Here is a 15,664-nt window from a genome sequence, read left to right as displayed (position 1 = left end):
TGACTTTAAAAAAACAGTTAGTTTTAAATTTTTCAATTTTGTTGTTGTTTGTCGTATAGCTATGGGTAAAAATTTTAATGACTTAGTTTCAAAATTTCACCACCTATAATCTTTAAATCATTTACACCAACTAATTTTTAAGTATTAAAATTAAACGAAGAAATTTTCTCCTTAACAATAAAGTTTATATTAAAAAAAAAAATAAAGCAGCAAGACAAGCCAAAAATTAATGTCAAATGTATGTATGTGTGTCTTTAAAAATAAAGTAAAATTTCGTGCGCCCATAAACTTTTTTTGAAGATAAAAAACTTTAACCTGTGCATTCGTAAAAAAAAACTCCATAAAAAGTAAACAAGCTATTGTGTTTGTAAGTTGCCATTTAGTGCATTAAACCTTTTGGAATTAAATAAGTCGTTTTTTTTAAAGGTAATTTTTTGTTCACTTATCATACCCTGAGAATTGGAGGAGAAAATATTTAGCAGGGAAGTCGTTCGACGCTGCGGTTGTTGTTGCTGTCGTTCGTTGGTTTGCTGCTCTTGTTGCTGAGATTCTTGATGGCGTTCTAAAGTGCGTTTTCCGTTTTATTTTCCGTTACAATTTATATGTAATTTTTTTGTTTTTTTTTTTGGTTCAAATGAATGTAAAACAAACAAACAAAGAAAATCATTGGTCATTATTGCAAAGAAAATAAAATAAAGATAAATTGAAAATAGTTTAAAAAGATAGGAAATATTTTTTAATAAAGTTTATAAATTTTCATTGAGAAACTATTTCAGTCAAAAAATAAGAAGGGGAGGGAGGGTTTAGATAAATGTGAATATGATTACATTGATTGGGATGGAAAAGATTAAATAAAAGTTTGATATAAACACACCTTTGAGGTGTAAGTAAATAATATTAGCAGTATGACAAAATTGTTGGTATATGTTTGTAGTCTTAATGGAAATATTGTTTAGATACTTATTTAAGTCAATGGTGGCTTTCTCGAAGACGCCACACATAACAAATTAAAAATAATCAAATTTAATTCACTGACTCAAACCTGACTGGTTCCTATAAAAATAAACAAAACTACCAAAGATTTACAGTCTGGTTCATGAACGCATTACACCGAGCACATAATTTTATGCATTTTTTATAATTCCTCTCAACTTAAATCCTTAAGTTTCGTTTCAGCAAACGGCTCTTAATATCCTGAGAACCCGCGAGAGGGCCAGGCAAGGTACTTTTTAGTTATAGCCAGTTATCGAAAACAGGCTACAAAATAAAAATTCGATACAAAAGTAGTTTTCTTATTTTTCAATTTTCTCAAAAACTAGAAGATTTACAATTTTTGATAAGGAATCGATTGGAGCAGTTTGCTCAACTTGTCAATTTATTATATAAATTCACAGTCCTGACAATAGTACTCATCATGTTTTTTTAAACTTTTTTTTCTCTAAGTTTTTTTTTTGAAGCCAATAGATACAAGTGGAAGTAAAATGCAGGATGAGTCGCACGAACTTGATCTTGTGGTTAAAACTTAAAAAAAACTATAGTGTTAAATTATGAGCAATAATGACATTTTAGAAAACAATATTTCAAAGTCGTAAGAACAGTTTAAAAAATATTGTTTTTATACATGCAAAAAGATTTTCAAATGTTTTTCAAACTAAATTTGGTGTGCCATTAAACAAAATTAATCGACACTTAACCCTCTACTGCATGAATTAATATTAGCGGACGAAAAAATTAAAAAATGCTTTACATGGGTTCTTTGGGTTGTTTCAAAACGGTTTTCATTAAAAAAATTTGTTTAAAAAATTTGTTTATAAGCCAAATTTGGCTTCGTATGCATTATGCGACACATTACGACACATTGCGACACAATGCGACACATTGCGACACATTGCGACACATTGCGACACAATGCGACACATTGCGACACAATGCGACACAATGCGACACATTGCGACACAATGCGACACATTGCGACACAATGCGACACATTGCGACACATTGCGACACATTGCGACACAATGCGACACAATGCGACACAATGCGACACATTGCGACACATTGCGACACATTGCGAAAAATTGCGACACATTGCGACACAATGCGACACATTGCGACACATTGCGACACATTGCGACACATTGCGACACATTGCGACACAATGCGACACAATGCGACACATTGCGACACAACGCGGCACATTGCGACACATTGCGACACAACGCGACACATTGCGACACATTGCGACACAATGCGGCACATTGCGACACATTGCGACACATTGCGACACATTGCGACACATTGCGACACATTGCGACACATTGCGACACAATGCGACACAATGCGACACATTGCGACACAACGCGGCACATTGCGACACAATGCGACACATTGCGACACATTGCGACACATTGCGACACATTGCGACACATTGCGACACATTGCGACACATTGCGACACATTGCGACACAATGCGACACATTGCAACACAATGCGACACATTGCGACACAATGCGACACATTGCGACACATTGCGACACAACGCGGCACATTGCGACACATTGCGACACAACGCGACACATTGCGACACATTGCGACACATTGCGACACAATGCGACACATTGCGACACAATGCGACACATTGCGACACAATGCGACACATTGCGACACAATGCGACACATTGCGACACATTGCGACACAACGCGACACATTGCGACACATTGCGACACAATGCGACACATTGCGTCACATTGCGACACATTGCGACACATTGCGACACAATGCGACACATTGCGACACAATGCGACACATTGCGACACAATGCGACACATTGCGACACAATGCGACACAATGCGACACAATGCGACACATTGCGACACATTGCGAAAAATTGCGACACATTGCGACACAATGCGACACATTGCGACACATTGCGACACATTGCGACACATTGCGACACATTGCGACACAATGCGACACAATGCGACACATTGCGACACATTGCGACACATTGCGACACAACGCGGCACATTGCGACACATTGCGACACAACGCGACACATTGCGACACATTGCGACACATTGCGACACAATGCGGCACATTGCGACACATTGCGACACAATGCGACACATTGCGACACATTGCGACACAACGCGACACATTGCGACACATTGCGACATTTTGCGACACAATGCGACACAATGCGACACATTGCGACACATTGCGACACATTGCGACACATTGCGACATATTGCGACACATTGCGACACATTGCGACACAATGCGACACAATGCGACACATTGCGACACATTAGGTGTGTTTTTTATTACAACCGGTCTTAACTTGACAAAAAAAAACGCAGTCTGGGCTAAGCAATTTACATGTTAAATACAACAACACCTTAGCCTCTTGGGCTTAGTTGTTTAGCCCGGAGATTTCTCTGGGCTTAACTTTTTGAAGAGTTTTAAATCTGTGCTACCAAACTAATTTTTTCATAAATTGTTTAGAATTTGTTTAAAAACGTGAAAACTCACGTTTGGAAGGACAAAATGTATTAAAATAGTTTTGCTAGCATTCATTTTTGTATCTCTTTGTAAAACATACATGCAAAATACAAGAAAATGACGAAAGCGAAAAATATAACAACTCTAAATTTTTGTTGTGTCTGCTGTTTTCGGAACATTCAATATACAGTGCTGCCAAGATTTCAGGTTAAGCCCCGAGGCGTTTTTTTTATCCAGTTAAGACCGGTGGTAATAAAAAACACACCTATTGCGACACAACGCGGCACATTGCGACACAACGCGACACATTGCGACACATTGCGACACAATGCGACACATTGCGACACATTGCGACACATTGCGACACATTGCGACACAATGCGACACATTGCGAAAAATTGCGACACATTGCGACACAATGCGACACAATGCGACACATTGCGACACATTGCGACACATTGCGACACAACGCGGCACATTGCGACACATTGCGACACAACGCGACACATTGCGACACATTGCGACACAATGCGACACATTGCGACACATTGCGACACAATGCGACACATTGCGACACATTGCGACACATTGCGACACAACGCGACACATTGCGACACATTGCGACACAATGCGACACATTGCGACACATTGCGACACAATGCGACACAATGCGACACAATGCGACACATTGCGACACAATGACACACACACAATCGCAAAAAAAATTCGGTCTGTTTTCATGTTCCTTTTTAACACCAAAAATTCGATTTTTTTGAAGCGATTCAAAATATTGAAAGGAATTCGACATAAGTTTTCCTCATTTTGCTTATAAAGCAGCTGCCGATAATTTGGATCCTGAAAATAAAAGTTCAATTTCGCCTCTAGGAAATCTCACAAAAAATGCAAAATATGTAGGTAAAATTTCCCATTTGAGTGAATTTGTGGTAAAATATATTATTCAAATGTTAATAAAATACTTTTGATAAGCTATAATTTAATAGATGCAACCCTTTGAATACTTAAATTAATCTTTTTAATATTCGCAGTTCACCTCAGATCTAATTTGCTTACAATAATCAATATTTCCATTATTACCACGAAATAAAAATATGTTTTGATTTTTCAAATTTGTTTCCATCAATATTTTTGTATATCTTATTAATAAAAAAAAAATCCTGATTTATAAGGTTGTCCTAGCTAAGTTTGTTGTTTTAATCTAAAAGGAACTTTTGATTCTGAGCATTCAAAATATTTGGTTATCTGATTTTTGTCTAACTAAAAAATATATAATGGTTAATATTTTGCACTAAAATCATTATTTTTTTTTTAAACACATACTTGAAGTAGGTTGTAGTATTGGTTTTTGGTATAGGTTTCAAGTATAACATTAGGTAGGGTACTAGGTACATACAAAAGGGTATTATTTATAATGAATAATGCATTTATCTCATACTTGGAACCGAAGAAGAAGATGCTGAATTTTGCTCAGACAGTTGAGTCAATGCTGACGATATAAATGAACTTTGAATGATGTTGGTATTGGAATTGTCCAGTTGTTGGGAAGGACTGTTGGAATGGTTAGCACTTTGGGAATTGTTTATACTCGAGCTGGAGTTAGTGTCCGTACCAAAGTTCCCATTAGTTAATTTATTTGCATTAGATGAAGAGGAGGAGGAGTTGTTATTGCATGTACTAGTTGTGTTACTTGTGGAATGTTTCGTCGATGGAATGCTGAACCAACTGCGGATGTTTGATTTCACCGAAGTGGCTGTAGTGCTAATGGTTGTTGTTTGAATGGGCTCTGGTGATAAGGCTCGCGAAATGTTTTCGATATTTTCGATGCTACGCTCTGCCGAAGAGTATTGGCTCTTTGGATCAGAATCTGGTTTTGTTGTGGACAGATATAGTCTGCTACCACTGACGATCTCACTGTTGAGGCTAGACCCACCAATGTCCGATGATGTAAGAACATCCAAATTCACTTGTTGTTGTTGCTGTTGTTGATGTGGTTGTTGTTGTTGTTTTGGTAATTGGTGTTGTTGCTGTAGTTGTTGTTGTGTATCTGTGAGATTTGCAGGTGATATTGGTCGATTGGAGATATTTAAATGCGAACTTGTCGAAGAAGTGGGTTGCGTCGATAAGGTAATGAACGGGAGTTCGGATATTTCTGTAAGTTGTTTTATTGGAAAAGAAAATTGTTAATGAAACAAAAACAAAAATACAAACCAACATAAATTAAAATTAAAATAAAAACTTTTTTAATAAAAAAACAAAAAAAAATTAATAAAATAATATTTTATAATGTTTAGTAATGTATTTAATTAAAAAGAAAAAAATTAAATTAATGCTTAGCAATTACGAAATAAATTTATTTTGATCAACGCTGTGCAATTTGAACACGGACGCATTTTGAAAGTGAAATGATGCCTTTGGATTAAATATAAATAATAATGACACTTTTTATGCAATGTCTTTTAATCATTGACCAATGTGCTTCAAAATTTATTCAAATTAAAACAATGTTCGGATAATAATAATAAACATATTATGACTGGTGAGTGAAAAATGGGCGTTGATAAAAAGTCTGCATAGAATTCATACATTAAGGTCAAGGGGTAGAGAATTCGTACTTTAAGATAAAAAACTGAAAACACTATAAAACTTTAGCGAATTCCGAGAGTCTGCTAAAATGCTTGTACATCGCAATTCAATCAATCGCAAAACAGCATCTTTGGAAGCTTTTGCCAATGATCGGTGCCTTTTTTAAAAGCTTATAACAATTTTGACATCAAAGATTTCAAATTGTAATATCAAGCAAATGGATTTGTTTGCAGTTTCATCAGTTTATCTAGCTTTGAAAATCTTTAAAATCAATTTTTAGCCTTTATTTAGCCTAACGATAACTGTTATTAATTTGTACCTTAAACGAATGGCTTTTCTCATCAAGGCAAAAGTTTGACAGGAGTGACCCTGAGAACGCTATTTCGTAGTAGCGTAAGTTCTGCCACCGAGTACAAATGAAGAGGCTTGCCAGTCGGTTCAGCGAAATTGATCCAAAACTGCTCAGAGAGAAGATCGCAACTCTAGGAATGAAGATGGTCGAGCTTATTAAGAAATCTTATGCCAGGGGTAAATGACTATTAGAGAATGATACAGAAGTGCATAAAATTCAACTGCCCAATTTTATGTTCAAGCGACTACAAATCTTTTGGTAGAATGTTGTACCGTTTGAATTATACAAGAAATTATTACCAGATTTTAGTACCGAAACTTGTCATCTTTTTCACTCCATTTGAACAGTCTATCATAATTTCACTTCTTATTAAGAGCACTCCAGTGTTAAAGCTAGTTATCACGGCCATCTTTTATAGAAAACAATTATCTGCAACGACACAATAGACCTGTTACTTTGGGAAGTGTCAAAGTACTACAAGTAGTTTACTAGCGATTTTCAATGCAACGCACTTTCAACGAATTCAATACAAATCTTATCTACTCGGGAAGAAAAGCATGAGTAGATGATAGTAATAGATTAACCAAAACATCTTCTATTAGTAGAATACCACCTTCAATGGAACAGGGCTAACGTCCAAAAGATAATAGCATATTTACCTCTATTACTCATGTCTTTTTTACTAAAACGACGTTTAACAATTTAAAGTTAACAGTTCCTTCCGCTATTCGCCTTTCTTCCTTATAACACGATAATTGTTTTATTTAAACCTCAATAATGATGTGAATATTCGAGTATCAAGCAGCTTACAGGAAAAACTTTCTTTACTTTTTCTACTTTTAATCAAATTTTTAAACTTAAAAGCATTACTCATAGTCGACTAGATTATAGCACCAGAGTTCCACGGCAGTCAAGGTGTGAATCAAAGAAATTTTTAGGTGCTAAACTTTTTAGTATGTTTTTTTAAATGACCTTGACACAGAACTACCAAGTTGGTTAAATAACGATGAAGTAAACATTGCAGATAAATTAATCAATTAGGCGAAATCTCTACATGAAATTTCTTGCTGCGACCATCTTAATGAGAGATTAGAAACGGCCAAGAAATCAATCAATCCAAAGTGGTTAAGTTTTAAAAAAAAATTGCATTCATCAAAGTACGCAATTAAAGAAGCTTGTAATCAGTAATCTACTCAACTACTTAGCCCATGTTTGGGGTTAAGCTGAACTTGCAGAGGTCGATAAATTCTGATTTTATATTCGAATTTAGCATAACACAAAACCTCAAGAAAAGTATTGTTTTGTTCCTGAAACAAAGCCACTGTAAGCTAGGGAAATGAATAAAAAGTAGCAAGAATTCGATTATTGAGATTTTCAAACGGGAACATCTCGGAAACGCGAGCTGAAAATGGAAATGTTTGAGTTCGGAAAAGTTCATCAAACTTAAAAAACTCTATAAAAAAAAACTACAAAACTCTTGTTACTCAGTGTAATTGGAAGAAAACAGATATATTAGGCAAGCGAATGATCGCAAATAAGATAGAACCCCAACTGATGTACGAAGTCTAAATGGGTATCAGTAAACAAGTACGTCCATACCAATTTACTGGAGAATCACATCAACCGAGCTACCCAATGAAGACTGCAATCGGGTATATTTTGACGTACCAAACTTTTCTGAAGACAATTACTCATGATACATGATCACTCTTTTTGTGTAATTCTTTCAAAGAAATTTTGCATGATGAATGAAGCATCTGTTTACTTTGCCCCATTAACGAAAACAAAAAACAGCAGTCTCTTCAAAATCAAAAACTCACGCAAAACAATATCTACAATTTTATTGATTCATTTTATAAAAATACCTACACACAAAAAGAAAGGTAATCAAATTTCATAAAATTGTTTCATGAAAAATGAAAACAATGCAACAAAATTATGGCTGTTTTGAAATGGAGATAAAGCCTAATTAGCGCGATTTGTTAGAAAATAAAAAGCACAATTGAAACAACATAAAAATCCAATAACAAAACATGCTTATTATTATGCGTTCAAAAAATTATTTGCAATTTTAGCATTCAAAATTAAAACAACAAGGTTTTGAAAAATTAAACAATAACCAAAAACAAACAAAAAAAATTCAGATTCCCTTTTTTTTATATCGGCCTTGCACGAGCAAATTCTTTCAATTGATTATGTTCAGAATCAAAAGATACATAACATGTATAAATAACGGAGACAATTTTTCTGTGTTGTATGTATGTATTTTTGTAATAAACTTTGTATTATTTTCGTGTACATAATTATATATGATTCTTTAAGCATTCATAGAACTTAAGAAACTAAAAAAAACTGACTTGTGGCAGGCGGCATGTTGACTGACTGTAAAATTAAGTTTTTTTTTTTCTTTGCTATTTTCGAAATATATTCCGTTTTCAAACTGCACAAATTTTTAACTTTTTGAAAATGTGTTCTTTTTTTTTCAATATATATTTTTTTAATATATTTCCTAATTTAAAAAAAAAAACTTAAAGTTTATCAAAAATAAATACAAAGTACTTACCAGGCTTCTCCAGACCGGTATATTTATTTAAAACAAACTGTTCAAGCAGCTTATCTACAGTCATATCGAGGAATTGACGTTTAAAGTCAGAGTGAACCTGAGAAATAAATGTTGGTTATTGATTTTTGAGTATACATAACATATAGCATAGGTACATTTATGCATGTATTAATATTTTAAAAAAGTTTTATTTTAACACTTTATAGCTCATTCATTGGCTATTCAACACCTCTTTGTTGATTTAAATAAAAAAGAAAATAAATACGCGCCTTGACTTTCTGAAATTTTTCAATATGTTGGATATTATTTCTAAAAACATGTTCAAAGTGATCAAATTTTACTTAATCTCTGTCTCTGATTTTTCTTACTTATTTTTTAAAACCTAATCTCTGAATCTAGGAAAACGACTTAGATAACATGGGCTATGGCTATGACCTGAACTGGTCAACAAAAAATTGGAGGCAAATAAAGTCAACCGATTATAAAAATGTTTTCCATAATGTACATATGTTGTACAGACACTAAGTGGCCATTTTGTATTGCCATTAGACTATTAAAGTTTGGAAAAATAATTTTTGTTTAAACCGGGCATACATATTAAGGTACTATAGAGCCGATTTTTCAATCTTCTAATAAACAGTCAGTTAACTGTTCGACGAATAAAGTTATTAGGATCATAAACAATCAGATAACAAAATTGAATTTTTCAATCATGAAAAATCTATTCTACAAAAAATTGAAAAAACTGGCCCTTAATTAGGTTAAATATTTAACCTCTGTTAAATTTTTGACATTGATTTTTGATTGAGGTGAATACAAAATTTTCAGCTGTTAAAAAATTTAATGAGTTCTGGGACCCGGTTAAATTTAGGTTAAATTTTTTGCAATGTTTTTTTTTATTAAGACCGTGTGTGAATTGGGTTAAATATTTAGCCTCTCATAATTTTTTGACACTATTGAGGTGAATACAAAAAAATTTCCGCTGTTGAAAATTTAATGGGCTCTGGGACCCAGTTAAATTTAGGTTAATTTTTTTTGCAGATTGCTGTTTTTTTTTTTTTATTAAAAAGGAGTAGGCATCATGGCAGAAAAGAGGCAGACAAAAATATGAAACAAATACCACACAGCTGAAATTTTTTGTATTAACAGAGGTTAAATATTTAACCCAACTCACACATGGTCTTAATAAAAATAACATCTGCAAAAAAATTTAACCTAAATTCACGGCCTTAATGAAATATATGAAATCTTAACTAGTAATCAATTACCTGTCCAACCATATCGTGATTGTTCTGCACCAATTCTAAGTAAGTCGATAAAAACTCCTTCATTTGTCTCAGGTGAACCTCTTCGATTTCCTGAAATCTCTGCAATAAAAAAATATTACAATAAGATCCATTTTGATAAAACTCCTAAAAACTCACTCTGCAAGTCTGTGTCATTTTACGTTCGAATTCAGTTTTAATCGGATTGTGTTTATCCAAAAGAACTTTATAGTCCTCCTGTAATTTCTTCAACTTTGATTCGACTTTTTCAATGTCCTTCGGTGAGCCATTGTCCTTTCGCAACTTCTCCAACTCCAATACTTTGGTTGTATACAAATCCTTCGATTTTTGTACAGCAGCTGTAGATGATTGCATTGCCTGCACACATTCCAGCGTATGGGATTCTTCTTCTTTGACCAGTTTATGTTTTTTATGTAATTCATCGGCATACTTAGCAACATCTTTAACCAACTCAGTTAGCTTTTGAACCATTTGTAGATGCAAAGCGGATAGTTTCTCTGCTGATGTACGTAAGATCGTCCATACTGGAGCAAATGTACTATTTAAAGTTCCCGAACCAGCTTTGTGAGCTAGTTTGGTCATTAATTTAGAATTTTGCTCCTCAATGTTCGATTTCTCTCGAAAAAACTCTGATAGTTCTTTACTAGCCACAACACCGAACTTCATGTTGTGATAAAGAACATCAAAACCATTGTTCTTCTCACCCTGTATTAAAAATCATTTAGTTACATTTTACAATAATGTTTTTAAAATTTTATATTTACCCAAAAGTAATCGTTGAAATCGACCGTCATTTTGACTGTTCTTATTCAATATAAGGTTGAATGCTGTGTATTTTTATGAATGTATAAAAAAAAACTCTCAAATTTATTGTAATTGACGTGACCCCCAAAGAATTGCGATGTTTTTAAGAAATCAAATCAAATTGAATAATAACGCTGACTGAGATTGTTTTTCGAGTTTTAATTAAATGTAAATTGTACTAAATTTTTGTTTTCTTCCCCATGATTGAACTTATTAATGCTTTAGTTGACATCTTTATAACGATTGATTTGGAGTATGGATTGGCTATTGAATTTGTTATTGTTGTTGCTTCGAATGCAGTAGCATTTTGTGTAGTAAAATTAAATTAAATTATCATTAATGTTGACATGCGATATTGAAAGTATTCGTTTTATTTTAATACGAAGTCCAAAGAAAACATGTTGAGAGTAATACTGTTATTTTTATAGAAGTTTGAGGAATCTGAAAAAAAAATACAAAAACATTAATCAATGTGATGTTAGTGGAAGCTTTGGAAACAATTTAATAAAACTATCAGTTGAACCTTAAGGAAAGTGTGAGCTTTGGGATCCTCTCCGGTGAAGTACCTACTTTTTTCTTACCAATTGGATCAAAAATCTTAGTAGCTGTTTTCAGCAATCCAAAGTGTTTTAATTCACTCTTTTCAAAGTACATGGCACAGCAAGTACAACGGTATATTCAAGACCTTATGCCGGCTAACTTCGTTTTTTGCTAGAAGATTTTACTTATTTAATGCGACCTATGTTTAAAGAAATTGTTCAGATTTCTTAAAAGAAATTTTAGTTCTTATTTCCTTGGAATGAGCAATCAAAAGTCAAATTCAATACTTTAGTTACTTTTAAGAATACGCTTTTGTTCTCTATTGTCTAACAAGTTTTCTAGCAGTTTTTAGTAAAAAAACTTAATATAAAAAAAAAAATTGTAGTTACGTGGTTAACGCAAAAAGGGGAGGATATCTCGATGAGAATATACAGTTGCGAGCAAAAAAAATGACAATAAAAACATTTGCATTTTTTTGCTCGTCTGAAAACGCATATTTAGGTAGATTTTTGACCAAATAATGGTTTTGGAGTAAAATATTCCACAAATTGACTCTGTTTGTTCAAAACTCTTTAAACCTCTTTCGTTTGCATTTTTTTGCTCGCTACTGTACAGTCGAGTCCCCCCAAGTCGAACTTTCTTTCGACTTTATAACAATTAAGAAAAATTCACAAAAGTTGCACCTTTATGAATTGAAATTAAATATTTGTTTGTTAGTTGATACGTTACTTATTTTCTTTTTTACTGGCTCATAGGGTCAGTATTGGTTTCGTGTAAAAAAAAATTCAAGGTTTCGATGCGTTTATCTGTACAAGTGGCTACGGCCTGAACGGGTGGGCGGATTTTCCTGGAATTTGGTACGCATGCATACGGCTCTAACGATTTCGATAAAATTCAATACACAAAATGCTGTAACTAATGCAAACAAAACTGCATTATTATTATTATTATTATTTTTTTTTTTTTTTTCAAAAAATACGGATATTAGAAATATGGTACATTGTCCGTTTTTTTTTTTAACATGATGTCGGCTCTTCCCCTAATAACCATTAGTCATTTTATTTAGCAATTTTATTTAAAATTTTCTATAAAAAAATCTTAAAATCAAAAAAAAAAATATATTAAAAAACAACGGCAACTCAGTTGTTTTTGAAACAGCGATATTTTCGTCCGAAGATCAATCTTGTATTATTTTGTATGCATTTCTGGGGTCATTGTTATTCGATAATATCAATATAATATTTCTCCAATATATTAAGTTATTAGAATTAATGCATTCTACAATCTATGCTCACAAATTGACGATTTCCATGACATGAAAATGCGCCGTAGACCATCAAATCCTCATCTTTATTGTATCATTTTGTTTAGAGCAGGCATGTCAAACTCAATGGTTACAAGGGGCCAAAACAGCGAGATAAAAATTTGTGTGGGCGAATTTTCAGCCTTAAAAGAGCTACCTTAGTCAAATGTGCCACTAGCTCTTGGACTACTAGAATCAAAAACAATCTATTCCACTTTTTCTTTTATTGAGTTATTTAAAAAAAATGTTCCTAAGCACTCTGTCCCGCTTTATTAAAAAAACAACTTCTGAATCGAATTAAACATGTACTTTTGATTTTAAACTGACTGTGCTTTCCTTTGTCACCCAACGCGTTCCGAAAATATTTAATAATTTATTTTGGAATAGAAGTGTTTTGAAAGTCATGCATAGGAATAGTTTTGTTTTGAAACGTAGCAAAAGAATTATTTTGCTGTACATCAGGAATAGTGTTGTTTTGATTCTCAAAGAATGTGGAATACATTCGTTTTGATTCAAACTGTAATATTTCTATAAAGTATTAATCTGGAACAAGTTGACTTTGAAAGTGCTCAACCACACTCAAAGAAAGGGGTTGAAAAATTGAGATAGACTGCGTTTCTAACTCATTTTTCACAAAAAGTGGAATAGATTGTTTTTGATTCTAGGGGACACAGGTAACTCATTCCTCTTAATAACTGAAATAACTGCTCGCATCGACAGGTAAGGTACCTACTGCGAAATTTGCAAACGATTTTATATGGCAGTTTTCAAGTGCACAAAAATACTTATAAAATCGGGCATTTCAACGAATTTGGAACTTATTTCGAAGTCAAATTCGGCAATAATTCTATGTTTATGGAACAAATCGAAAAAAATTAAGAGAACTTGTCTTTCAAGAAATATTCTGCAAGTCTTTTTCGTATTCAATTTTATAGTTTAGATTTTTGGCGTAGTATTTTTGTTACGTCAAATCCTGGTTTATCTTCTGATGTTCCAAAAGAGCTAGGTTGCATTTGAATGCAAATTTGCATTTTAATGTTGCATTTGTTCACATATTTGTTATTATTATGAATTTTGTTCGCAGTTTTGAGTTTAACTCAATAAATGTTTTGCTACATCTAGGTAGGTATCATGAATTATAAACTCTGCAACCATTTAAGATAGCAAGACATGCTGGCGTAAAGACTTTTATCATTAAAAACTAAAAAAATATTCCAAAGCCCCAAAATCGTTTGTAGGTTAACTCAGAATATTCGCTTCCTAGTTCACTTTAAGAAATCACATAACTTACCCTGATTTAAGCCACGAGATCTTATAAAATTTACTATTTTGTTTGGTTTTGTCCCATATTTATTTGTTGATTAGAAAAAAAGGAGGTGCATGTGTGTCAAAAGCTGTGAACATAAAATCTAAATTATAATCTAAAACTCAAAATAATAAAAATGTGGACAGGGCCGGGCCGCAAAGTTATTCGTTGTGGGCCGCATGCGGCCCGCGGGCCGCAAGTTTGACATGCCTGGTTTAGAGTATACTTTGGGTTATGCTCTTTACACTTAGGGCGAAGGAAAAATGTTTTGCCTTCGGGGTATAGGTAGCGATCAGGAAAATTTACGTCAGTTGACATAAACAAAATCTAACTACCTACTCTCTTCTTTTCCTAATTGAAATACACAAGAAAATTTTTTTCGTATGCAGTGGAACTGGACAAAATTGAACAAATGTCAATCAGCTGGCACGAAAAATTAATTTGCATCAGGAAAACAAATAAATACAATTTTAACAAAAAATAATAGTTCCATTGCAAATTTTAATTTCAATAAAAATTCTTCGAGTCATTTTTAATCGATTCATTTAGTATTTGTGTTTTAAATCGAATACGAACATCACAAAATATGCATTTGAACATTTTTTTCTGATTCATTTTCCTGATCGCTATAACCGGCCTTTAAGCCGTCAACGATCTCATCGAATCTTGGGAAATATTGTTTGTACTTGGAATGTTGGAATAATTCAAAAAAGCTTAAATTGTATCCATGAGGTTCAGTGGCACGGTTGAATTTTAAATTAGTATCTATTATGTAGTTCGATGAGCCCAGATTTCGTACTTACTTTTTATCTAACAATTATTTTCAGTAATTCTATTTAATCATTTTTAATAACTGCAATATAGTTATAGAAAAGTTTCCGGATGAAAACGTTAAATAGTAATGTTGTGAGGAAAAGGTTCTCTCTTTTGCGTTAGGAGACGTAAAAATGCAGAATACAAACCTAAATTCACGACGAACATAATTGTATGGGCTTGCTTTTAATACCACTCGTATCTTGATATTTTCTTTACCGCAGCTTTGTGTTAAATGTTCCATCATTGGTTTTTAAATGAATTATCATACTTTGACAAATGAGGTATCAATGAAATCATCTTGTTCGTTTGCTGGTATTAGACTATTTAATTTATAGAATATGGCACCCTTTAAATCCAAAAGCCAAGTATCAACTTTTATTATTACTTTTCTGTCAAATTTAGATGTGTTCAACTACAAAGCTCACGTTACGTTACATGTCTACTCTAGTAAGAAGAGTAGTTTAAATTGTTTAAAAATCAGAAGTTAGACGAGGATTTAGAACTAAACTAAAGTACTCTAACTAGAGTAGGCTTTATCGCTAAAACGAGTGCTGACTGAAAATTTGCGCCATTGATTTTATTGTAGAGCGG

At 33.2% G+C, this 15,664-nt stretch overlaps 1 protein-coding gene across 6 annotated transcripts in view; it reads right to left on the bottom strand.

Moving 5' to 3' along the window:
* Nucleotides 1–15,664, bottom strand: part of LOC129916426 (F-BAR domain only protein 2) — a 50,169-nt gene that overhangs the window by 17,501 nt on the left and 17,004 nt on the right. The window contains exons 2-7 of one of the 6 annotated variants that reach the window (XM_055996351.1): nt 11,069–11,549; nt 10,443–11,009; nt 10,287–10,385; nt 9,019–9,115; nt 4,956–5,669; nt 452–562 (exon numbers count right to left, since the gene is read on the bottom strand). In XM_055996351.1, the coding sequence (XP_055852326.1) occupies nt 452–562; nt 4,956–5,669; nt 9,019–9,115; nt 10,287–10,385; nt 10,443–11,009; nt 11,069–11,098 (1,618 nt within the window). In that variant the 5' untranslated portion in view covers nt 11,099–11,549. The remainder of the gene's footprint in view (nt 1–451; nt 563–4,955; nt 5,670–9,018; nt 9,116–10,286; nt 10,386–10,442; nt 11,010–11,068; nt 11,550–15,664) is intronic. The other 5 variants (XM_055996353.1, XM_055996352.1, XM_055996354.1 and 2 more) reach the window with 5 other exon arrangements.

This window comes from Episyrphus balteatus, chromosome 3, assembly GCF_945859705.1.
Source record: "Episyrphus balteatus chromosome 3, idEpiBalt1.1, whole genome shotgun sequence".
NCBI lineage: Eukaryota > Metazoa > Arthropoda > Insecta > Diptera > Syrphidae > Episyrphus > Episyrphus balteatus.
This window is presented reverse-complemented; position numbering and strand designations above follow the sequence as displayed.